The following is a 27,135-nucleotide window of genomic DNA, read 5'->3' on the forward strand; positions in this document are numbered from 1 at the left end:
TTCATCCCACCAGCCGGGACCAAAAGGTCCAGATGAACCGGGACCAATGGCCCACGTGGCCCGGCCGGCCCCCTGGGCTCACGAACCGGGACCAATGCCCCCATTGGTCCCGGTTCTGGACTGAACCGGGACTAATGGGCTGACCCGGCCTGGACCAAAGCCCTGTTTTCTACTAGTGTATGTTACCACATGCTTCTTTTTCTTCATTAATTACATGCCACATCATCTATATTACTTCCACTGTGGGTAGTCTTAGGTGCCGAACACACTTGGACAGAGGAAGTGGCTAGTTACTAAAAATAACGGATTTACTAATACCGATCGGTTTGTTGTGGAAAATGCGAAGTCAGTTTAGTACAAACAATGCAACTTGCACGTTTTTCAGAAAACTATAGCTGCATGATAATTTTATATTTTTCATATGGAGGAAAAATCTCAATCAACGGGTGGACCTAACAACAAGTGCATATTGCTGGTATGCCCTTTGTGGTTAAACAGTGCAAGCATTGATGCTAGCCGCTCTGTGTCCACACCCACTTCTCACACAATCCTTTGCTTCTTCGTTATAAATATGTGCTCAGTAATCTAAACACGAAATATAAGCTCTCCACTTTCTCTTTTTGATTCAACTATCGAGTATCACTAGCAGGTCGCAGTGAAGACGTTCACACTCCTTTCATAGCCTCCCCGCCACCACCGCCATGGTACTCCTATTTTTCATTTGGCATGATGCTTCCGGAGACATGCGCCTCCTCTTACTTTTCTGTGCGTAGCTACTGTGACCACCCTCTTATACCTCATTAGCCGTTCGCGCACAGTATACATTGTTGATTATGCGTGTTTCCGGCCTAACTCGAACTACCGCATCAGCAAGGCCGCGTGGATTGAGAACATACACCATTCCCGGTCCTACGACGACAGCGGCCACCTTCGCTTCTTGTCCCGTATTTCTGAACGGTCTGGCCTTGGTGATGAGACCTACCTCCCGCCTTACCATCATCATATCCGGCCGTATTATTGTTTAAGTGAAGCCCGTGCTGAGGCGGAGTTATCCATCTTCACGACCATAGATGTTCTGCTCCTGAAGACGTCTATCGAGCTTGATGCAATCGGCATACTCGTCGTGAATTGCAGCCTCTTCAACCCAACTGCATCCCTCACTGACATGATCATGAGAAGATATAAGCTTCGAGAAAATATCTGCAACGTGCAGCTCTCTGGGATGGGCTGCAGCGCCGGGCTGATTGCGGTGGGCCTTGCGAAGGATCTCCTGCAGAACGCTCCCTCTAACGCGCATGAGCTGGTCTTGTCCACGGAGTGTTGGATTAATTATGCATCTATGGGATGCTATTAGTAGGAATTGATTGCAATTAGAACACCCAATTGACATGAACAGAGAAGGATTTAGGGATCCTTTACATGTCACGGGAGTGGACATGATCGCCTGCTCGGTATAGGCGTGATGCAGGGGTGATGTAATCGAAGCAGAGGTTCTCCATGATGTCCTGTTTCCTTCAGGACGCCACCGGCACTGGACGGGACAGCGGCGGCGGCCGGCTTAGGTCTTCACGTCGCTGCAGCGCTTCCCCTGATCGGGTGGGGTGAGAATATCGGAAGGAGAGTAAACCTTACGTGAATTGTGATCTCGCAGGTGGCCAACTCTCTTCCGTATCCTTTTAATATGGCGCAGGCGACAGGGGACCCAAAACCTGAGTTGGTTTTTGGTCGCCCCCGATCAAGGCGCGTTAGTTCTGATCGAGGCTCACGTACGTTGGTACGTGGACCCCTTCACTTATCGTTATCCCCTTAATTTTTTTAGACTAATAGATCTAACTGGCATGTTTAAGCCGTCAGATCAAAACCAATATTCTCCCCATTGATCGTTAGGCTTAACTTCATTGACCCATTCTACATAGGAATGATGTACCAAAGTGAGGTGTTATAACAGCTTGAAATGCCATAGAACCTCAACACTTATAGCACACCCGTCTATTTCGAAATAAAAAAAAACATTTTCTAATTGGGGAGTGGTTTATTTTAATGGTCATTTTATTCCAGTATCATAAGGCTTTCAGTAGTCCCATGCCGACAACATGCTCATGAAAAATACTGGGTGGCAAGTCTTTTGTTAGCGGATCCGCAAGCATATGCTTCATTCTTATATGTTTAACATCAATTGTTTGATCCTGGACTCTATCTTTCACAACACGATACTTTATGTCAATGTGTCTGGCAGCACCACTTGACCTGTTGTTACTCGTATAGAAAACTGTGGGTTCATTACCACAGTACAATAAAATTGGTTTAGATATGCTGTCAACCACTTTAAGTCCGGGAATAAAATTCTTTAGCCATACAGCCTGCCCGGTGGCCTCATAACATGCTACAAATTATGCTTGCATCGTAGATCCAGCGGTTAACGTTTGTTTGGAGCTTTTCCATGATATAGCTTCTCCCTTGAGTGTGAATATATGACCTGACGTGGATCTCTTACTATCCACATATCCGGCAAAATCAGAGTCTGAATAACCAACAATTTCTAGTTTATCAGTTCTTTTATATGTAAGCATGAAATCCTTAGTTCCTTGCATATAACGCAAGACTTTATTTACGGCCTTCCAGTAGTCCGGTCCTGAATTTCATTGGTATCTGTCGAGCATCCCGGTTATAAAACATAAATCTGGGCGTGTACACACTTGAGCATACATGATGCTTCCGACAGTTGAAGCATAAGGAACCGACTTCATCTGATTAGTTTCATATTGGTTCCTCGGACATTGAAATGTCCAAACTTATCGCCCTTAACTATAAGAGCAGGTGAGGGTGAGCACTTATGCATATTGAATTTTTTCAGTACTCTCTCAAAGTATGCCTTTGGAGATAGCCCTAACGTTCCTCTGGACCTATCTCGATGAATCTCGATGCCGAGGACATACGAGGCTTCACCAAGATCTTTCATATCAAAACTGGATGACAGAAAATTCTTGGTCTTATGCAGCGTATCCTTACCGCTACATGCCAACAATATGTCATCAACGTATAGGACTAAAACTGTGAACCTACTGCCTTTAAACTTAACGTATATGCAGTTGTCCACAACATTTTCGTGAAACCAAAAGTTTTGATAATTTTATCAAACTTGAGGTACCATTCTCTTGAAGCTTTCTTCAAGCCATAAATTGATTTCTTTAGACGACATGCCAAATGTTCCTTCCCTTCCACAACAAAGCCTTCTGGCTGTGCCATGTAAACATTTTCTTTTAAGTCACCATTCAGAAATGTCGTTTTAACATCCATTAGGTGTTGTTCTAGGTCATAATGAGCTACTAATGCAATAATGATTCTTAAAGAATCCTTGGTTGACACACGAGAGAAGGTTTGCTTATAATCAATGCCTTCTCTCTGTGTATACCCTTTTGCCACTAGCCTTGCCTTGAACCGTTCGACATTCCCTTTGGAATCATACTAGGTTTTGTAGACCCACTTGCAGCCTACATTCTTAGCTCCATCGGGAACTTCTACTAAGTCCGAAACGTTGTTTGAGCCCATAGATTTCAACTCGTCATCCATGGCAACCAACCACTTGGACGAATTTTCGCTTTTAATGGCTTCCTTATAAGAGGTTGGATCCTCCACCTTTCCGTGATCATTCATATCCTTGTCGGTGTACAAAAAGAGGGGTACACTTTTTGTACCCCTATAACTGTGCACGGGCAGTCTGAGCCACGGGCGCCACCACACTGAGCAAGGCAAGTGAGGTGAGCCAAGGTAAGGCCGAAGCTCAGGAGAAGCAGGATGACGCCAAGACCAAGACCACAAAGAGCAAAGGGGACGAAGCGGACCCCCCGGCAAGATCCTTGCCGGGAGGCGGTTTTAACAGACCCGGCAAGACCCTTGCCGTGGCAGCTCGCCCCACGCCTATGGAGTGAGTCACCCTTGAGTCCACTGCCCCCTTGGGGCAAAGGATTCGGGAGACATCCCCACGGTGGCATGCAGATCTTTGTGAAGGCATTCAAGATCAGATACACCCTTTAGAAGATGATCATCCTTGGCAGGATCCCAGCCAAGGAAGACCATAAGGCCCCCGGCAAGAGCCTTGACGGGGATGACAGCAGGCGCCACGGCAAGACCCTTGCCGGGGCCCCGGCAAGGCCCTTGCCGAGAACACCCGTAGGGCCACCATCAGGCCCACGCCAGTCAAACCTCCACCACCGTTCGCATGCAGCTGCTGACCCAACCAGCTGGGCAGGCACCTGCGTGGCGGCATGCAGATCTTCGTGGAGACCTACCACTGCGCCACCTCAGCTGCCTGCCTGCCTACATGGCACCGCGGGTGCCGCTGGCCAGGGCGCGTGTCAACATGAGAGGGAGCAGCGACGGACGAGACAGGGCTCTCCCCCGTCCCCGATAAAGCAAGGACACCTGGGCAAGACGCATTAAATGCGCCTTGTCATGTAATGCGAGGGATAACCTCGCGTCACTGTTCCCTTTCCACCTCCCGTGTGCCACTGTGGCTACCCCTTTCCCTATAAAAGGAGGCCCGAGGCGACCAGGAGAAGGATTGGGCTTTTTGAAGCTCCTCACGCCCCATAGCTAGCTCAAGAACATAGATATACAATTCACCAAAGCAGGAGTAGGGTTTTACGCATCCTCGCAGCCCGAACCTGGATAAATGAACCGTGTGCTATCTGTTGGATCCGCTCTTCTCATGACCCTGCGCCCTGCAACCATAGTAGGGTTTCTTGTGATCCCATAGGTGTCGTTCCCACCGACATCTTTGGCGCGCCAGGTAGGGGGCGCAGTTGTGAGAATCGGCTTTAGTAGTTAGTTCGACGCTTCTTCATCATCATGGCGCCCAAGAAGAAGACGAACGGTGGCGGTTGGCCCGTCGGAAGCCGGACATCCCGTCCCGACGCGGGCGAGCAGTGGACCGGTCGCAGAAAGGACCCGGGGCGCCGTTCGCGAACACCAACACCGTCCCAGCAGCCGGAGTTTGGGAGACGGCAATGTTCGTGCGCCAGGTAACGGGCCGCACGCCGCCAAATCCAAAGACGGAGCCAGGCCCTCCGCGGGTGGCGCGGGGCCTTCCAAGATCGCTACCGCCCCGCCCGAAGGCGATGCGAGGGCCTCCAAGACTCCCACGCCGGCGCCGACGGCACGCTCCTCTCAAACGGCGCGCGACGAACGACACAATCATGCCGAAGACCCCGGGCGTCGCCGCGGGAAGAGCCCCGAGCGCCACTCCCAGGAGGTAGAAGACCTGCCCGCTCGCCGAGGCGCTGGTGAAGATGGCATGCGACCGCGGGGTCGTGATAGAGCTCCTTCTGACATGGTCAGAAGTCGAAGCGCGTCGCGATCCGTGCAGGTTTCGCTGCCACCAACGCCAGTAGAAGCCCTGGCGCGCGCACAGTTGCTCCTCGATTTTCCTCCCACTACGGGGAAACTCGACGAATGGAGAGCCACTATCCGAAGCCTTGTTGCGGTGGCCAACAAAGACGAACCAAGTCCGGTGGAGCCCCCGGGTCGACGCTCCGACGGAGTCCCACGCACCAGTGGCAGGAAAGCCGGCGGCGCTGCGACCACGGTGCACTCGCCTCCTCCTCGCCCGGTACCGCGGACGCCAGCCCGTCGTGATGTTGCGGGCGACAAAATCTCCATAGCGTCGTCCGACCCGCGGACCCACCGTGACCAGCGCCAAGTCCTTCGGGAACGAGAACATGAAGACGCTCGAACCACTATCAAGCGCCGGCACGGAGCGCGCCACCAGTCAGACAGGCGAGCAGGGCCCGCTGTGAACCACCCGACACCGGAGAGCCCTAGAGGCCTACCTTACGAGGTAGGCTGTCCGGATTTTACCCGTGAGCTGCGGCAGTTCCAGTGGCCCACTCACCGCACTTTCAAACCTGACGTGGGCGAAAAGTACAGCGTCAAGACCCACCCGTCCGAGTTCCTCAGCATCTACACCATTGCGATGCAAGCTGCCGGAGCTCGCGACGATAAGGTGCTTGCGAATTAATTTCCGTTGGCTCTTAAACCCAACGCCATGTCATGGTTGATGCACTTGCCGGTAGACTCTATTTCCTCCTGGTCGGATTTGTGCCATGAGTTTGTGGGCGCCTTTACTGGAGGCCACCAAGCCCATGGCCAAGCGAGCGACCTGCACGTCATTCCCCAAAAGGGAGGGGAGAGTCTCCGCAAGTATATACAAAGGTTCAGCCGGATATGGTACAATATCCCTGATGTTCACCCTGCTGCCATCATCAGCGCGTTCCATCAGAACGTGCGTAACCGCAAGATGCGCGAAGAGCTGGCAATGAACAAGGTGAAAGATGTAGCGGAACTCTATGTTCTTGCTGACAGATGTGCCCGGGCTGAAGAGGGAAGGAAGTACCCCAGCGAAGACGCCGGCGTGGAAACCGACTCCTCAGATGAAGATACTGCCGCCCCGGCAAAGAAGGGTCGGCGCCGCAACAGGAATCGCAAAGGTAAAGCTGTGCTTGCCGTCGAGGGATCTGATGACACCGGCTCCACCAAGAAAACCAAGGCAGATGACCCCGATAAGGAAATTGCCGGATGTGTCGCCTGCCGGGCCTTGGCGGTTGCCGAGAAGCTAGGAAACTCCGACAAACGGTACTGCAAGATCCATCGCACCAAAGGCCACGCTCTCCAAGACTGCCGACAGGTTGAGCTCCTCGCTGAGAAGCAGAGGGCTGAATATGAGAGGCGGGACAAGGAGAAGGGCCAAGACGGTGCTGAGGGGTCCGGAAAGAAGCGTGACGGCCAGGCAGGCCGTCGCGGCAAGGATAAACAACAGGAGAGGCCTGCCCGGGGCCGTTACAAAAAGCCAGAAGACGACGATCACGAAGAGGACGACGAATCCGGCGACCAAGAGTTTCAGAAAGCTACAGAGGCCATGTGCGTCGACGGCAGCGCCTCGCTGCATACTTCTCACCACCAGCTTAAACAGTGGGCGCCAGAGATTACACCGGCAGAGCCGTCGCTTGACGCCCAAAGGCCGCTGAAGTGGTCCAGCAGACCTATCATTTTTGACACTGAGGATCACCCTGATCGCACTACTGCGGTCGGGTGCTTGCCATTGTTGGTTTCACCAACAATACGCAACCTCAAGGTGACAAAGATGCTAGTCGATGACGGGGCCGGTCTGAACTTGATCTCGCCTGCCATGATCGAGAAATTGCAGATTCCTGATGGAGACCTCGAAGAGATGGGCACGTTTCAGGGGGTCAACCCGGGAAGAAGCCAACCTAAGGGAAAGGTCACGCTGCCCGTGACTTTTGGAAGCAACCTGAACTACAGGACGGAGAGGATCGTGTTTGATGTTGCCAAGATCCCCTTGCCCTACAACAGGATCCTTGGCCGCCCAGCGCTGGCCAAGTTCATGGCGGCGTCACACTACGCCTACAACATCTTGAAGATGCCAGGACCTGTGACGATCATCACCATCCACTTCGATAAGAAAGATGCGCTGATTTGCGCTAACCAATTATACCAGCAAGCAGTTGCAGCAGCTGCCGCCACTAGGGCACTTGCTCCTGCCGCTGGGACCCCGGGAGGGAAGAAGAAGAAGAAGACCGGTGAGACCTTGGACACCCACTCCGGCAAGCGCACCTCTTCGGAGTGTAGCGCTCCCGTCGAGGACGTGCCAAAGAGCTCCACCGGCGGAAACAAGAAGCCCAGGGCCATACCGCCGGGAACCAAGAAGGTTTCTGTCAATGAGGACGACATGGGAGGAGCTTTCACCATAAGCTCCACCCTTGACGACAAATAGGAAGACGCGCTCGTCACCTTCCTGCGGGTGAATGTCGATGTGTTTGCATGGCAAGCTTCCGACATCCCCGGCGTTCCCAGGGAGGTGATTGAGCACCACCTTGCTGTCTGTCCTCATGCGCGGCCCGTCAAGCAGAAGGTCAGAAAGCAAGCTTTGGAACGACAAGAGTTCATCACAGAGGAGATCCGGAAACTGGAAGCAGCGGGTTTGGTAAGAGGAGTGCTCCATCCAACGTGGTTGGCCAATCCGGTCGTAGTGCGCAAGGCTAATGGGAACTGGAGGCTGTGTATTGATTACATAGATATCAATAAGGCTTGTCCTAAGGACCCCTTCCCGTTGCCGCGCATCGACTAGATTGTTGACTCCACAGCTGGGTGTGATCTGTTATCATTCCTCGATGCCTACTCCGGCTACCACCAGATCTTCATGACAAGAGAAGACAAAGAGAAGACAACATTCATCACCCATGTGGTACGTATTGTTTCATACGGATGCCTTTCGGGCTGAAGAGTGCTGGTTCGACGTTTGCAAGGGCGGTCCAGATTGGTTTTGACCCCTAGCTCCATAGAAATATGGAAGCTTATATGGATGACATAGTGGTCAAAACCAAGGACAGGGCAACCCTCATACCGGACTTGCAAGAAACATTTGCAAACCTGCGCAAGATCAATCTCAAGCTGAACCCTGAGAAGTGCGTCTTTGGCGTCCCGTCCGGCAAGCTTCTCGGGTTCTTTGTGTCACAGCGTGTGATAGAGGCCAATCCGGACAAGATCAAAGCTATAGAGCAGATTGAAGCACCCAAGCGAATCAAGGATGTGCGTCGGCTTGCTGGTTGTGTCGCCGCCATGGGCAGATTCATTTCCAAGTCCGCCGAGCGCGCTCTTCCCTTTTTCAAGATCCTGAAAAAGGCGGGCCCGATGGAGTGGACTCCAGAAGCCGAAGCAGCATTGCAAGATTTGAAGAAGTACCTCTCCTCCGCGCCGATACTGGTTGCGCCTAGGCCACAGGAGCCGTTGCTGCTATACCTGGCGGCAACGAACCAGGTGGTCAGCGCCGCACTAGTGGCGCAGAGAGAGGTTGGCGACGAGGTAATGGCAGCGACAGAGCCCGACACCACCAATGCAGAGACAACACGGCCAGTTGAAGTGCCGCCGAAGAAGAAAATGATGCACCACCCGGTCTACTTTGTCAGTTCCCTCCTGCAGGGAGCTAGATCAAGGTACTCCGGCGTGCAGAAACTGCTCTTCGGCCTTCTTATGGCCTCGAGGAAGCTGCGTCACTACTTCCAGGCACACGAGATCACTGTCGTCACTCGCCTCCCTCTGCAATGAATATTGCACAATCCAGATGCAGCGGGAAGAGTTGTGGAATGGGCACTGGAGCTGTCCAGCTTTGGCCTCAAGTTTGAAAGTACTTCGACGATTCAGAGCCGAGTCCTGGCGGAGTTCATTGCGGAATGGACCGCAACACCTGACGAAGAAGCCCAAGAGACTGCTCTCCCCGGCAAGGAGGCAAGTTGCAGTTGGATCATGTACTTCGATGGAGCTTTCTCCTTACATAGCATCGGGGCTGGCGTACTGCTTGTCGCGCCCACCGGAGAGCACCTCAAGTACGTGATCCAGATGCACTTCCCTAGGGAGGTGTCAACAAACAATACGGCAGAGTACGAGGGGCTGCTTGCCGGTCTTAGGATCGCGGCGGACCTCGAAATCAAGAAGCTCATCGTCAGGGGCGACTCGCAGCTCGTCGTCAAGCAAGTCAACAAGGACTACCAGAGCCCGTTGATGAAGGCCTACGTCGATGAAGTGAGAAAGCTGAAAGAGCGTTTCGACGGTATACAGGCTGAATACGTTCCCCGAGCGGAGAACGATATCGTCGATTACCTGTCAAAACGCGCTGCCCTCAAGCTACCTGTGGAACCAGGTACATTTGTGCTCCAGCTAACTCAGCCATCCGTTGATCCATCAACAGAGCAGAACAAGAGGAGGAAATCAGGACCCGGCAAGTACTTTCCCGCCGAGCTCCCCGGAGCCACCGGCAAGGATGTTGCCAGGGACACTGAGCCCGCCACGGGACGGCTAGCTCCGGCGGAGCGTCAAGCTCTCGCCGTCGAGACAGCCGTTCCTATAGCGGAGGAAATGCCTTTAGTCATCGCCGTCGAGCCCCAGGCTCCAGCGTGGGCACATCATACCGTACGATTCCTCCAAACAGGGGAACTTCCTGAAGAGCAGGAAGAAGCGGAAAAAGTAGCCCGTCGCTCTACCATGTACCAGTTCGTCGATGACGTCCTGTACAGAAAGAGGCCGAACGGTGTGAAATTGAAGTGTATCCCTCGGGAGGAAGGACTGGAGATGTTGGAGGAAATACACGGAGGCATATGTGGATCCCACATTAGATCAAGGGCCCTTGCCGGCAAGGCATTCCGGCAAGGCTTCTTCTGGCCCACCGCCCTCCAGGATGCGATGACACTAGTCACCAGGTGGGAAGCGTGTCAGTTCCATTCAAAGAAGCTTCATCAGCCAGCTCAAGCCCTTCAAACCATTCCTCTCTCCTGGCCCTTTTCGGTCTGGGGGCTCGACATACTGGGCCCTTTCCCCCACGCTGTCGGGGGCTTTGAGTACTTGTATGTTGCAATCGACAAGTTCACAAAGTGGCCGGAGGTGGAGGCAGTGAGGAAGGTCACAGCTCAGTCAGCCGTCAAGTTCTTCAAGGGACTAGTGTGCCGTTTTGGTGTACCCAACAGGGTCATCACCGACAACGGTACACAGTTCACAAGCCGCACATTCATGCAATATATCCAAGACCTCGGCAGCAAAGTCGGTTTCGCTTCCGTTGCTCACCACGGAGCAATGGTCAAGCTGAGAGGGCAAACGCTGAAGTACTGCGAGGATTAAGGACCAAGACCTTTGACAGGCTGCACAAGAGTGGAAGGCGCTGGATTGATGAGTTGCCGACGGTTCTTTGGTCGATCAGGACGACGCCAAATCGAGCCACCGGCCAAACACCCTTTGCCCTGGTATACGAGGCAGAAGCAGTTCTCCCCACTGAACTCATATACGGGTCACCTCGAGTGCTCGCTTATGATGAGCTTGAGAAAGAGCAACTGCGGCAAGATGACGCAATGCTCCTTGAGGAAGATCGTCTTCGGGCGGCTGTGAGAGCAGCACGCTACCAGCAAGCCTTGCGCCGCTACCATAGCCGCAAGGTTCATGCCCGAAGCCTTGAGGAACGCGACCTTGTTCTTCGGCACGTTCAATCGGCCAAGAATTCCAACAAGTTGACGCCAAAGTGGGAAGGCCCTTATCGGGTAATACGAGTCACCAGGCCCGGCGCAATCCGCCTGGAGACCGAAGATGTCGTTCCGGTGAGTAACTCCTGGAACATTGAGCATCTTCGCAAGTTTTACCCGTGAGGCACGGCTTGCCGGGCCCCCAGGCAAGCCACCTTTTGTACAAGCATTGCCGATGATGCATGTAACCCTTTGTACAAAGCCAGGCGCAGACCCTGAGCATAAATAAATGAAGCGCTGGCGCCCTAAGTTATAGCATGCATGCTAGGTCGAGTCTCGTCCTTGGTTAGGGTTGATAGTGCTTAGCGGCGACTAACCCCTAGCTTAGAGGTTGAGTGTGTGTCTCTTTGTCTTTCTTTTGTCTTCTTTGGTTCACAGGACACACGGATATCCGTGCCGAACCACTTGGGGAGGAAAAGAGAAGAGGGACAGACCAGCATCTAGACCGACAAGCCAGTATTGCTGGGGCCTGCAAGAGCAAAGTTTCACCCACGGCAAACCAGAGTTGCCGGGGGCTACAGCTTCAGATAAGTTCTTCATCCCTTATCATGCATTCCCTTATGGACTGAGGTATGTGAAACCTTGTTTTTCCTAAAGCTACCGTGCTCCCCTAACTCTAGGCCCAGGGCTCATTCCTGGGGCCAGGTTTGGTCGTAGTCGCGGCAGCGAGAGGATGAAACAAGGAGCCTGAACCCACCTCATCCATGCCTCCACCAAAGGAGTGAGAAAGGTCGAGCGAAGTGGGGAGACGGCAAGGCCTATTGCCGGGCAAGGAAATGTTTGTCTTAAAGATATCAAGGATTTACTCCTTGTCATGGGTTCTACCCAGAAACAAATGACCCGGCAAACATCTCTTTTTCATTAAAACATTCCACTCAGGTACACTCCATAGGGAATGAAAAACATGAATAATGGGATTACAAGTTTTAAATTCAGCTAAGGCCCGAAGGCTTACAAACTAAAAAGAGATAAGGTGCCCGTAATCCCTTTCTTGTCCCTCTCCTCAGGAGGCAGGTCAAGGAGACGAAAAGGGCAAAAAGGGCACCTAGGCGAGCTACGGGCGGCAGAAGACACCAAGAGAACATCTCGGTGGCCGTCCGAGGGCTGGATGGTGATGGCGGCACCGAAAGCAGAGTTCGAAGACGAGGCGGCAGGACGTCAGCACGCGTCGAAGGCGTCGGTGCCCGCGTACTCCGACTTGACGGCCTTGTCGCCCGCCCTCTTCCTCTTCCGCAGCCTCCCAACGCCAGCCGCCCAAGGAGACGACCCCGAGAAGTTCAGGGAGCCGGCGACGCGGATGATGGGGTCGCCGGTGCCGCATGGAGCGGCACCCGACACCTAATCGGACCCGTCATCCTGCCGCCTACTACCCTCGTCATCGTTGCCGCTGTCCTCCTCGTCACTCCCGCCCGAGGAGGAGTCTTCACTATCAGAAGATCTCTCCATGCAGCACCTTGCATGGGTCCCAAAGCACCCGAAGACCTTGACGGAGAGAAGGCCACCCTCCATCAGCTTAAAATGGAGAGTGAGCCCCTCCGTCAAGCGGTGGATATGGGCAAACGTCTTCCATCCCCGACGGAGATACATCACGTGAGGGGCGGGGAAGTCGATGCGGGCCCGCGTGCCACTGATCCTGCAGCCCCTCATGCGCAGCCACAACGACTCCGGCGGATCCAGCTCCATCTCCCGCGTGAATGGAGTCGGGAGACGAAGGCGACGGCGAGGCGGCCAGCGCAGCCTGATGAAGAACTCGCAAGGGTCATCCCCAACGTGGCCCTCCACGGGGGGAGGAACTGCCGGCGGAGGCGAGGCCGGCGCGCCGCCCCGTCCTCCTCTTCCCCGAGCGCCTCGGCCTCGCCCCCTCCCCCTTCTCCTCGCGGCTGGCTCTGCCGCCGCGGGTGCAGGGGAAGAAGGGACGCATTGTCGAGGGGCGACCCTCGCCACCACCGTTGAAGGACCAAGATTCCCTCTCTCCATGACGGATGGGAGGTGGGAGCAGAAGCTAAAGGAAGGAGGAGATGGAGGAATGCGGGACGCCATCCCCCCCATTCTTTATAAAGGAACGGAGTGGGGGCTCGGCCGCCCCGCTCAGCCAATCAAGACGCGGAAGGCGCAGGGAACTAGAACCGACCCGCGGCGGCCCGGTTTCCCGCCTCCACCGTTCGCCACCCCAAGTGCATGAAAGCCACGTGGCGGGCGTGCAGGACCGAGGCGACGGGTGAGGCGACCTCTCCCCACCCCATGATCGTGGGGAGTGGATGCCTTGAAGACCACGCCCCGGCCCCGTTCAGTAAATGGGCCGCGCCTCCACGCCTCCCTCCATTTATGGGGAAGGCGCGAACCGCCCCCTTTACTATGACATGATGCATGCATGCAGAGCTCAGCCCCACGCATGCCGCCCATGTCACACACGCCTCCCCACGTCGCGCCACGCGCGGGAAGCATGGGAAGCGCAGCGCACGAAGGGACTTACCGTGGTAAAAACCGCCCCGCCTGCCCGCGCACCGTTTTTGGGCCTAGCCTAACGACATGATTGCGCTTACGTGTGGCCCAGGCCCGGGGGCTCCTGTCGGTGTACAAAAAGAGGGGTACACTTTTTGTACCCCTATAACTGTGCATGGGCAGTCTGAGCCACGGGCGCCACCATACTGAGCAAGGCAAGGGAGATGAGCCAAGGTAAGGCCGAAGCTCAAGAGAAGCAGGACGACGCCAAGACCAAGAACACAAAGAGCAAAGGGGACGAAGCGGACCCCCCGGCAAGATCCTTGCTGGGAGGCGTTTTTAGCAGACCCGGCAAGACCCTTGCCGTGGTAGCTCGCCCCACGCCTACGGAGTGAGTCACCCTTGAGTCCACTGCCCTCTTGGGGCAAAGGATTCGGGAGACATCCCTGCGGTGGCATGCAGATCTTTGTGAAGGCATTCAAGATCAGATACACCCTTTAGAAGATGATGATCCTTGGCGGGATCCCAGCCAAGGAAGACCACAAGGCCCCCGGCAAGAGCCTTGCCGGGGATGACAGCAGGCGCCACGGCAAGACCCTTGCCGGGGCCCCGGCAAGGCCCTTGCCGAGAACACCGGTAGGGCCACCATCAGGCCCACACCAGTCAAACCTCCACTACCGTTCGCATGCAGCTGCCGACCCAACCAGCTAGGCAGGCACCTGCGTGGCGGCCTGCAGATCTTCGTGGAGACCTACCACTGCGCCACCCCAGCTGCCTGCCTGCCTACATGGCACCGCGGGCGCCCCTGGCCAGGGCGCGTGTCAACACGAGAGGGAGTGGTGACGGACGAGACATGGCTCTCCCCCATCCCCGATAAAGCAAGGACACCTGGGCAAGACGCATTAAATGCGCCTTGTCATGTAATGCGAGGGATAACCTCGCGTCACTGTTCCCTTTCCACCTCCTGTGTGCCACTGTGGCTACCCCTTTCCCTATAAAAGAAGGCCCGAGGCGAGCAGGAGAAGGATTGGGCTTTTTGGAGCTCCTCACGCCCCATAGCTAGCTCAAGAACACAGATATACAATCCACCAAAGCAGGAGTAGGGTTTTACGCATCCTCGCGGCCCGACCTGGATAAATGAACCGTGTGCTATCTGTTGGATCCGCTCTTCTCACGACCCCGCGCTCCGCAACCGTAGTAGGGATTCTTGTGATCCCATAGGTGTCGTTCCCACCGACAATCCTCGATCATGTGTGTGATATAATCATATGATATGGCTTTTTTTTCTCTCACGACGTGGCCTGCCCACAGGAGGTGGTGGTGGAGGAGCATCATTATTCTGAGGGTCATCTTCATTACCCGACTGGTGATGCTCTTCACCTTCTGGATTGACATTAGTTTCAGGATCACCATCAGCCTCAGGACCTGAAGTACTAGATTGAGGACTAGCATGAGAGGTCACTACACTTTGTAGTGGCAAAACAATCTCTTGGATAGCCGGGGATGGAACACATACCCGTTTCTCCTCAAGATTGATCTCCCTTATTTCGGTGGCTTCGTTATCCTCAAAAAATATTGCTTGTCGAGTCTCCACATACTTGGTGGTGTGACCCGGACAATAGAAATGATATCCCCTTCCCCTATGCGGGTATCCAATGAAGAAACAACTAACCTTCTTTGGATCTAAGTTCTTAAGTTGTGAATTGAAAATTCTAGCCTCAGCGGGACAGCCCCATACACGTAAGTAATTAAAACTCGGTTTCTTTCCCGTCCACATCTCGTAAGGTGTGTTCGGTGCTGCTTTAGTAGGAGTGAGATTTAGCACATGTGCGGCCGTCTTTAATGCGTCCATCCATAGGCTGACTGGTAAACTTGCATGTCTGAGCATGCTTCGCACCATGTCCATAAGTGTGTGGTTTCGGCGTTCAGCCACGCCATTTTGTTGAGGTTCACCAGGCATTGAGTATTGGGCAACAATTCCATTCTCAGATGGAAACTTAGCAAAAGGTCCTGGAATTTGCCCATAAGGAGCATGCCTACCATAATACTCTCCCTGCTGATCTGATCGTACAACTTCTATTTTAGTGTTTAGTTGGTTCTCAACTTCGGCTTTGAACACTTTGAATTTGTCCAAAGCTTCCGATCGATCACATATAGGATAAATATATCTGTATCGAGAAAAGTCGTCTGTGAAGGTAATGAACGAATCAAAACTATCCATACACTTAACATTAAGGGGTCCACATATGTTAGTGTGTGGGAGTTAAAGGACACCAGTGGCTCTTACCGCTCCTTTCTTAATTGTTTTTGTGTATTTACCTTTTATACAGTCAATGCATTTGTCTGCATCAGAGAAGTCTAATGGAAGGAGTACGTCATTTTTAATAAGTCTTTCAATTCCCTCCCTCGAAATGTGGGCTAAATGACGGTGCCACAATTTCGAAGAGGTACTCATACCCTTCCATTCCTTCTTAATATTACATACATCACTCACATGCAGGATAGAATCATTTAATGATAACATATATAATTGGACTTGTCTGACGCCGAGGCCTACGTTCTTATTACAATAATTCAAAACAAATTGTTTGTTCCCAAACTTGCTCTCACATGTTATCATCTAGGCAGGAGACAGAAATCAAATTCCTACTTAAGGTAGGGACATAAAGAACATTATTTAAATGAAGACGGAAGCCAGTGTGGAGTTCTAAGGTGATTGACCCTATGGCTTCAACATGAACTTCGACTCCATTTGCCACCTTAAGTCTTCTTGCCCCCTTGCCATGGTTTGGATTATATTTGAGTCTTGCATAGAATTAGCAACATGAGAAGTTGCACCTGAATCAATCCACCTTCAGGTAGTAGAGTAATCAACATATAGCATTTCATCAGCGAAAGTAATTTCATCAGTACCTTTCTTCATCAACCATTTGAGGAATTCTGGACAGTCTTTCTGATAATGGCCCTCATTCTTGCAGAAGTTGCACTTGTTGTCTTTAGGCTTATCGTCCACCTTCTCCTTTGCTTTATATGATTTTGATGATTTTTTTCTTAAAGAACTTCTTTTATGGTTGTTGCTTAGAAGAGCTTGCTCCATCGTGTTTTCTCTTGGAGGAGCCAACCAAAAAGGCTTGGACCTTTCCTTGCCTCTTAATCCTCTCTTCTTCCTCGACAATTCTTGGAGATATCTCCGCGATTGTCCATTTCTCTTTAAGAGAGTTATAGTTAATCTTAAATTGATCAAACTCTTCAGGGAGGGAGTCCAAGATCATGATGACAAGGAGATTATCATTGAGCTCACATTGTAATGCCTTAACTTTGTTACAAGCATTCACCATCTTTAAAATGTGAGCCCTGACAGTACCATCATTATTATACTTCCCAAGGAGCTTGTGAAAAAGTTCTTGCGCATAAACCTTGTCGGAGCCTTTGAATTGCTCCTCCAGGGCTGCCATGAATTCCTTAGGAGTATCTTTCTTGGGTAGTGCCCCAATTATGTCAGGTGATATGGATGATCTCATCACAAGCATAGCAATGTGATTTAACTTTTCCCATATTTCCATCTTGGAATCATAAGTTTTCTTTAGTTCAGCATACCCCGTGACACCAGCAGCGGGAGCCACGGGTTTATCCTCCCGTAAAGCATAATCAAACTGATGGACGGCTAGGCATAATTCCATCGAATTCTTCCAACGAGGGAAGTTACTACCTGTCAACGGTTCGACAGTAAACACACCGTAAGCTGTAATGAACATGAAAGAGGTTATGAGTAATTGACATGAATATGAAATTTGACGTTGGCAAAATAAAATAGACATGCCATGTATTTAATTTCAACTCCATGTCAAAACACCGTTGAGCAGAAAAAACATGGAATTAAAATATCATAAGTGATGACTCATAATAATAAAACAACATTGGTCCCAATTAAAATCAGAGTCATTTCATTCACAATTTAGACATCAACATAAGAAAAATATCATTATTTTTTATGTCTAAAAAATTCATCATGCGAACACATAATACATCCTGAATAAAATATCTCGTTGGTTCAATTTTACCCAGAATAATAGCATGTTTTAATTTATTATTATCTCAGATATTTTCTAGCTAAAAACAGTGCAAAAACATAATGTGTATTAACTTAAAGTGCACTGGAAAAGACAGAAAACGGCCAAAAGATATGTGCCCGAAATACCCACAGCTACACGTAAAACAGTCCATCCCAGCAGCAAAACACGTAAAAAATCGCTGGACTGTAAATACCTGGTCTGCAGCCCACGATCAAAATTGGCCCATTGAGCGCCCGAAGGCCCGAGCCGGTGCTCCCCGTTGCTGTGAGCTGCCCGATCAAATCGGACGGTCAGCTTCGCACGTGGTCGGAACAAAACCGCCGCACAGAGCCAACCCTAATGTCGCTATGAACGCTTGGCTGCCACAAGCCAGTTATTCCTGTGGTAACTTTTCTGACACCTCTAGCTTCAAACTCCGAAGATCTAAAGGATCGATAGGCCACGCTTTCACGGTTCGTATTCGTACTGGAAATCAGAATCAAACGAGCTTTTACCCTTTTGTTCCACACGACATTTCTGTTCTCGTTGAGCTTAGGTCATTCTTCCCCTCCCCCCCGCATTTCTCGCTCCCAAGACCGGCGGCAGCTTTCAGCGGTGGTTCGAAGCGCACCGGCCTTGGCGGCGCGGCGGCTGCGCTCGCTGGAGGAGCGTGCAGCGGAGTCATTCCCACGTGCTTCTCTATCGAGCGTGGCTCTGGCGTTCGTGCGCATGGCACATCAGGAGGGCAAGATGGGGCGTCGGCCACCGCGTCATGAAGAGGTCGACGGCGGCGTGCGTGGCGACGGCCCATACACGCGCACGTCCGTAAGAGCGGCAGCATGGCGCAGGAGCATTCCGCGCGTCGGCCAGGGCACGACGGCGTCTCCGCCCTCGCACAACCGTGGGCGCTGTGCAGGCCCCGAAGGGAAAAGGCGGCTACGGCGCATTTGGTGAGCATTTCTTCTCATTCTCCCCAAAATCGTATTCATCAGTGCTTAATTGGTGAAAAAACATGCCTAATTGAAAAAATTAGGGCTCTACCAAAATTGGGGATTTGTCTTCTAGGGTTCTTCAACATGGGGGGTTGCTACTGTATGTGTACTATGTATCCATCTGCCTTCTAATTTGCTAATCCAAACGGAATCAAAATACTTAAAAGATGATCAATTTTAATTAATAGAAACTTAATCATGAGCATCAATTCCTCAGCGGCTTAATTATGACTGATTGAGCATAATGGCAGTAGAGATCCGTGGCAAATTAGAATACAACATGATGATTTACAAAGGACATTCGAAAAAAAATAGCAGCATACATATTGGGATAACCAGGGGCACAGATCCCATCTTAAAACATAAAACCCTAATCATGAGATTGATCTACTGATCAAAGTAGGGTTCTAGTACAATCATGTAGGCCACTGATAACATTGTTGGATTAATTATGCATCTATGGGATGCCATTAGTAGGAATTGATTGCAACTAGAACACCCAATTGACATGAACAGAGAAGGGTTTAGGGATCCTTTACATGTCACGGGAGTGGACATGATCGCCTGCTCGATGCAGGCGTGATGCAGGGGTGATGTAGTCAAAGCAGAGGTTCTCCTTGACGTCTTGTTTCCTTCAGAACACTACCGGCACTGGCCGGGGATAGCAGCGGCGGCTGGCTTAGGTCTTCCCATCACTGTAGTGATCCCCCTGATCGAGTGGGGTGAGAATATCAGGAGGAGAGTAAACCTTACGTGAATTGTGATCTCACAGGTGGTCAGCTCTCTCCCGTATCCTTTTAATATGGCGCTGGCAACAGGGGACCCAAAACCTGAGTTGGTTTTTGGGCGCCCCTGATCAGGGCGCGTTTGTTCTGATCGAGACTCACGTACGTTGGTACGTGGACCCCTTCACTTATCGTTATCCCCTTTTTTTTGTTAGACTAATAGATCTACTGGCTTGTTTAAGCCGTCAGATCGAAACCAACCCGGAGATTTTGACTGGTGTCTACTACACCGGGAGGAAACGCGAAATGCAGCTGACCAACCGTTGTTCCGCATTGGCTCGGCAGTGCTCCTCTCAACGTCGAGTACACAAGCTCGTTTTGAGATGGCGCACGTAGTTCGGAATTGCACCAGCTCCCAAGACGGTGCATACAGATGTGTATCTTATGAGGAAGATGACCAGCGAATTCTTGGTCTCAATTTATCCCACGATCTTGTGGATGTCGCTGGAAAGGCTCTCGGGCTAACATCACCATGGTTGGACCGCTTGTTCTTCCATTCTCAGTCAAGATTGATTTTCTGCTCTCGTTCATCTCACGGAAGGTGCTAAATGGAACCACCAAGCCATACGTGCCTGAGTTCCGCAAAGCTTTCGAGTATTTGTGCATCCATGCAGGTGGACGGGTTGTAATCGATGTTGTGCAGCGTAGCCTCTGCCTGCTTGATGAGCATGTTGAGCCATCAAGGATGACACTTCACAAGTTTGGCAACACATCGAGTAGCTCAGTATGGTATGAGCTGGCATGTTGAGCCATCAAGGATGACACTTCACAAGTTTGTGCATCTATGGCATACAGTATGGTATGAGTTTGGATGATTGGATTTGGCTCCGGATACAAGTGTAACAGTGCAGTGTTGAAGTGCATCCAGCCAGCAAAAAGTGCTGATAATGCATGGCAATATTGCATTTATCGCTACCCAATAAGTGTTCCTAAGGAGGTGTAGAAAATGCTATTATTTTGGTCATCTAAGGACTATATTTACTCCTGTGGACTTTGTGTTATCTCGTTGGCATACCGCATGGTATATGCAGCGAATAATTTTAGGTTGGGATTTGTCGGTTGGTGACGTGTCAAATGGGAAAAATGATTTACTCTGTTTTCTTTTTAATGTTTGGCAGCGCGTCATATCAAACTCAGCTGCTCTTTTGCTGAGTAATGTACACTTGCCTGGTCATGGTAACTTGTGGGTTTTGATGATGCTTTATTGGAGATGATTGCATTATTGCTGACGTGCTTTGCCTGGTCCTACTTGCGTTGTTGCATTCCAGTTGTCTGCGAGCCAACGTTAGATGGTTGATGCTAATAACCGGAGCAAAACACAATCACCAGCCAGCAACCGAACACCTAAAATTTCATTTACCAACTCGTAAGATGCTCATCTATGCAACCATACTTCTACTACTGAATTTCTGATCCACTCATCTATGGGATACATTGCCCATACAGTTGGGTCTGCTATCCACGTTCTCTCTTGGTTATACCGTGCAATGGGCAATGCCTCCAGCTCTTGATAAGTAGAGAAGGGCCAAAGATGGCTAGGGTTGAAAATTTCCAGAGCTAGTCGTTTTCAAAAAATTCCGGAGCCAGTTGTTTTCATGCAGGGATTATCCCTCGTTGGCATGATGTGGAAAAAATATATCGCACAAGTGAAGTTTGTCACATTTTGCAAGTTGTTGTATTAAACTGAATCCACATGACAACTTTATGTACTGTCAGTGTAGTTACCTGAAATGATAGATTGGTATAGCCAATTTTACGTACTCCCTCCGTCCAGAAATACTTGTCATAGAAATTGATACAAATGGATGTATCTAAAACTAAAATACATCTAGATACATCCATTCCTCGGACATGTATTTCCGGATGGAGGGAGTACATGATAAATCATTTTTTTGCATACATGATCTCTTGTGTTCTGTAAGGTTCACAATTGGTCAGGCATTTGTCCTTAAATTCTCATACTATATCATACTACTCTATGTCATAATATGGTGCATCTTAGTTTTCCCTTGCGTCAAACTTCATAATTTATGGCCAAATCCTTAGATTTTTTAACTATAATGTCAAATCATTACCCTTAAAGTCATTCTAAAGTATTTAAATGCACTATATTTTGACATGGAGGCGCTTGTATATTTACGAATTTTCATATTTTTGGAAAACTCACAAGAAGTATTGGACACGCAATAGTGTTGCCCTATTATTTGATTATCTAGTAATAGACCAAATGACTCATATGTATTTAACCATTCTTGGAGACGTCCACCGGGTAATGATGGATGCAGCTAACCCAGGGTCCATCCATACCTGAAGATGGTTGTATACACACCCACCCAACAGTGTTGCACTCGTACCCTGCACCAAATCCGATCATCCACACCCTGTTTCCCTTTTTCATCCAGCCTTTGGCCTCGATGTATGATAACTCATACCACACCGATGAGGTCGACTGGTTTCCAAAACGATGCAGAGTCATCTTTGATGGCTCAACATGCTTGTCTGATAGATTAAGACCATGTTGTACTGAGGTGATAACTGCTGGTCCACCAACATGGATGCAGAAATGCTCAAATGCAACGGAAAAGTTAGGGATGTATGGCCTGATCGTCCTCCAACGGAGCACTTTTTTCGCCACATAGAAGAACAAAATCTTGAGAAGCTCTGATGCCGGTAGGACAAGAGGCCCGGTTGTCATTATATTGGCCTTGAGTGCATCCTTAGCGACATCCATAAGATCTTTAGAGAGAGCAATCCCTAGGTTGCCCTTCTCATCTTCCTCTTGATAAACACACTGGTAAGCAACGTTGTTTGCCGCTGTGATCGTCCGCGTGAAATGCCCAAGCCGAAACCGAGCCATGGATCTGGAAGTCGACAACAACTTTGCAGCACCGCCTATGCGGAACAAGATGTTAACCAACTGCATGGAGCGCTTATTTCCTCCATAGTAAGATGGCCCAATGGTCTCCGTCGACACCACCAACACATGCGACCCCCAAGGCATGACCTGCAACATGTTGCTTGCGAGCCCCACTGAGGTCACCGCTGCAGAGCACGCCATCCCAGAGAGGTTGATGACACGAAGATCACCTCGCAACTTGTATCTGTTCACAATCATGTCAGCCATGGATGGTACCGGGCTAAATGCACCGCAGTTCGTGATAAGAGCACCAATCGCACCGCAGTTGATGTGTGTCTTAGCCATAAGGTCATCGATGACAGAGAAGACGACCAACTCTACTTCGGCGCGTGCTTCATCAAGCCCACAATACGGATGTATATAATGATGCACAGGTGGGGCACATGTATGATCGCTCATGCCCGAGCGCTCAAGAATAGTAGCAATGAAGTTAACTGTAGAATCATCGAACAAAGGTGAGAGACGTGCATGCTCGAGGAATGTTGCCTTTGTTAATCTTAAGTTGGAGCTTGGCCGAAAGCAAGCATAGTCAACAAGGTATACAGCTCTACGATGGAGTGAAAGGTAGACGGTAGCCATGATGATCAGTAGAACAACGACAAAGAGTATATGGATAGGACAAATAACACTAGGTTGGGGCACAATGCCGAGCGCAGCGGTAAGCCATGGTGCAACTTTTTTTAGGGCGCTAGCTCCGAGTGTGGTTGTGGTAACAATTGGAAGGACGAGGTTGTAGGCAGTGCGATTGTACAACAAGTTGAGGCGCTTGAGATGAGACCGCAAACTCATGTTGTTGCTGGTAGCGTAGTTTACCTTCGTGAGACCAGGATGCAACCGTAAGGGGGTGAGATATTTATACAAGGCACATGATGTACTCTGTAGTGTTGTACTAGTGCTTCTAAATATTTTCGAAAAGTCTTCAACTGTCCAAGCGTCAACTGCGCCTTGTCCTTCGACCTAATCTCAAAGAACGTTTCTCTGCACACCGAATCTTCCATAACAACATTCATACCATCCGAGGAATATGCAACGTCATAGGCTAACGGGGCATCCGGATAAAAGAATTCTGCAATAGTAGATGTGCGACGATAGTTGTACTACGTATGAGACCTTGCATGCCGACTTCTCAACTACTCCACAGAATATTATTCATGTTGCCCAATAGCGTAGCCCATGTTTTTCATATCACGCTGTAGGAGCACTCTCATCCAGATTATTAAGGGGACATTAGAACAGTAAAGATTGAAGATGGACAAGAGGTTTTGAACGTAATAACAACTAAGACTACCCACGGTGGGAGTAACATAAGTGGTAACATCATATTTATCTAGGCAAAATAGATGATGTGGCATTTAATTAATAAAGAAAAAGAGGCATGTGGTAACATAGGTAGTTACTGTAACATTACACATATCAAGAAAAGATGAGTCTACAACATAATAAATAAAGTGATGCATGACACAACACATATGTTACTATTCACTGTGGAGGTGGTAACATAGACTAGTAACATATTCATGTTACAAGTTATTTCCCGCTGTGAGTCTGTGAATAGTCTAACTGTTTTCTCGCGTTCGCTCATGGTGACTTTTCGGGTCGGAATTCAAGTGCAACAGCTGCTTGTGGCATGTGAAGCGCGATTCCAGAAAATCACGTCAATAGCACTAATTGCCTTCTTACTGCTTCCTTCGTGTTTCGAAATCTGCATAGGGAAAATGGTGGATCTGGCAAACCGTGTGCACATCGGATGCATGCTATGGGTCAGTTTTCAAGATAGGAAGTACACAAAGGTCTAGTAACAGTAAGTCATACCAATTCATTTTGCTTCTACTGGCTACCAATTCATATCAACTGGAGATTGTTGAGATTTGTTGAGATTTGATCCAACGTGACAATTTATTTTGCGCCATCCAAGCACAATGCAGGCGCCTTATTCCAACATTACAATTTCTTGTTTCCATCAAACATTTTTTTACCATTGTTATAGACTCTTTAAAACAAAATAAAATGGAAATTCTTCCAAGGAATCTGGTATCTGCATCCGAATAAATAGGAGTTTGCATCCCAAGAAATGAGCATTTGCTTCCATGGAATTTGGAATCCGAATCCATAGAAATCAGAATGTGCTTTTGTAGATGCCTTGCTTCCATTGATATATAGTTTGCTTCCAAATCATTATGATACTATTTCCACAGACTAGAGGATTGCATCCATAAAAATATAGATTTGTCTCCATTGAAAAGAAAAAAAAATCAAATAACAAGGCGAATGTTTTTACGGTAATGAATATATGTCTCGGCTAAATGAGTAATGCTACATCTATAAAGGTTTACTTAAAAAATTTATGTCTAAACTGATGTGAAGGATTGTGATTGGAAATAGGGGGATGAGGACGCCCACCCCGCGTAAAATCACGGGGGAGAGAGAGTATGAGTTAGGAAGTTTGGGCCCACCCCACTTAAAATCAGGAGGAGAGAGAGTATTAATTTGGAAGGTTAAATAGAACTTTGTATTTCTTTGTAGGTCTAGCACAGTGACACAAATTACAAGATTGTTTTATAAGAGACACTTGAAATGTGCATAGAAAAAAAAACATACCAGCTTGTGCTAGAAGGATGAAGCTATGTTGCACGATGACACAGGAAGGCGTTAGCCAGCACTCTCTTTCCTCCCCCACAGGAAAATCCCAGGCTTTCCCAGGATGACACATGTTCTCGTTCTTGTTAGGTTAAGCGACTTGGTTGGAGTTGTGTGGCTGCGGCTATATCCCTCAGTAGGAATTATGTCTCCCGTGTTCTATCCTCGTCCTGATGGTGGGTCTACGTTCGTCGGAGGGCGTGTGGAGGTGTGCCTCCGTCCAATCTTGCGGGGTTCGGTCTATGCTGCTCTTTGGTGGATCTTTTTGGACCCGGTCTTCATTTGTCTTAGTTTGGGTGTTTATAGGTTTAATCCTTTCAATCTACACCTTTTTTCATCGGCGATGGTTGCTGCTCTGGTGCGCTGGTCCTATGGAGCCATAGAACGACGACTTTCTAATTTTGTACTACAACAGGTTTGTCTGGCTCCGGTGAAGAAGGGACGGTGACGGCGGCATGCCTCGACTTGTTTCAATGCTTGTAGTCGTCATTACTAGGTGATCCATGAAAATGATTGTAATTTTTTGATGTTCTTTGTACTGCGATAATTTAGAACGAATAGATTGAAAGCTTCTTGGAAAAAAGATGACACAAGAAGGACACACGCAAAAGTATGAAAGCTCCAGATCATAGCGCCAAGTACCACCAGCCCAATAAGCTGTTAACGTACGTACGGTAGGTGCCGTGGAGAGTCCGTAAGAATACGTATTGTATTGTCACGCTCACAAAAGTACCAGTGCCATAGCTCAAGATTGACGAGCCAACCGCTTTCGAAAACAACGTTACTGAATGTTAGATGTAAAATATCATGCATATATATATCACTGTCAATCGCTCGAGATTGCGTAGCCAATTGCTCCACTGGCTCCCTGAAAACTGTTTAGGCATTGAAAGCAATGCTCAACTATTGGCAAACAACCTGCTCAAAAACTCTATCCATCTCTGCCACATCTACCGTCTCCTCCAGTACTTTCTTAGACTGTTCATAGTGGGAGTAATATAGATGATAACATCACACATCTCCAGACAAAACAAATAATGTGGCAAGTAATTAATGAGGAATGAGGTGCATGTGGTAACATAATATCACACATCTCAAGACAAGATGAGTCTACAACCTAATAAATGAAGTGTTGCATGACACCACATACTCCCTTTGTTTCTTTTTAGTCTGCATATAAGGTTTGGTCAAAGTCAAGCTTTGCAGAATTTGACGAACTTCATATTAAAAAATATAAACATTCACAATATAAAATCAGTATTATCAGATGCACCATGAAACGTATTTTCTACTATATAGTTTTAGTATTGTAGATGTTTATATTTTTTTATATAAATTTGGTCAAACTTTGTATAGTTTGACTTTGACCAAATCTTATATGCGGAGTAGAAAGAAACGGAGGAAGTATATGTTACTCTCCACTATAGAGATAGTAACATAGACTAGTAACATATGCATGTTACTAGTGTAAGTTACAACCCATTGTGACTAGTCTTAGGCTTCAATGTGCAAGCAGTACAAGAAAGCCAACTTTCTTTTAAATTTTCAGGGAACTTTCTTTTAAATTAATGGCATAAGGTCATATCAATCCGCAAGAAAACTAGGCAAAAATATATGGGCTCTTGCTTCAAGCAATTTTGCAAGCAATAACTCAACACACACTGGTAGGAAAAGGGCATGTTGTCCCGGTTTGTAAGGGCCTTTAGTCCCGGTTCCTGAACCGGGACTAAAGGGTCGGTACTAATGCCCTGAAATAATTATTTAGTAAAATAATTATTTAATAACACTAATATTCTTGAATAATTATTTAATAAAACATAGTTTGAAAAAATAGTTTGACCATAAAGGGTCGGTACTAAAGGGCCTTTAATAATTATTTAGTAACACTAATACTTCTTGAATAAGTAGTTTGACCATAGTTTGACCAGATTTAATGAAAATTTAAAAAAACTGAAATTTGAGCATAACCTTTTTTCCTTTTGGAATTTGAGGATTCTACAAATTTGCAAACAGGCCGTTTTCGAGTAGATGATTTTTCATATAAAAAACTTTTTAATCCGAGTTCGTATGCAAAAGTTATGCCCATTTTACAAATTCCAGAGAGATTTTGTAAATAAAGTCGAAATTCATATTTATAAATTTTCCCAACAACTAGACCACATATCACATGGGAAACTTATTTTATTTTATTTTTTTGACATTTCCACCATTTTCTTTTGTTTTTTCTAAAAC

At 48.9% G+C, this 27,135-nt stretch overlaps 1 protein-coding gene and 1 pseudogene across 1 annotated transcript; one reads left to right on the forward strand and one right to left on the reverse strand.

The window, feature by feature from the left end:
* The first annotated feature begins 701 nt into the window (after window positions 1-701).
* LOC119331624 lies at window positions 702-20,532 on the forward strand (annotated as a pseudogene).
* Window positions 20,533-21,524: 992 nt separating this feature from the next.
* Window positions 21,525-23,066, reverse strand: LOC119332788 (3-ketoacyl-CoA synthase 6-like). Its single transcript, XM_037605939.1, has one exon. The coding sequence runs from the start codon at window positions 23,053-23,055 to the stop codon at window positions 21,592-21,594; it is 1,464 nt and encodes a 487-aa protein (XP_037461836.1). The 5' UTR covers window positions 23,056-23,066; the 3' UTR covers window positions 21,525-21,591.
* Window positions 23,067-27,135: the final 4,069 nt, after the last annotated feature.

This window comes from Triticum dicoccoides, chromosome 7A (genome assembly GCF_002162155.2).
Source record: "Triticum dicoccoides isolate Atlit2015 ecotype Zavitan chromosome 7A, WEW_v2.0, whole genome shotgun sequence".
In the NCBI taxonomy this organism is placed as follows: domain Eukaryota; kingdom Viridiplantae; phylum Streptophyta; class Magnoliopsida; order Poales; family Poaceae; genus Triticum; species Triticum dicoccoides.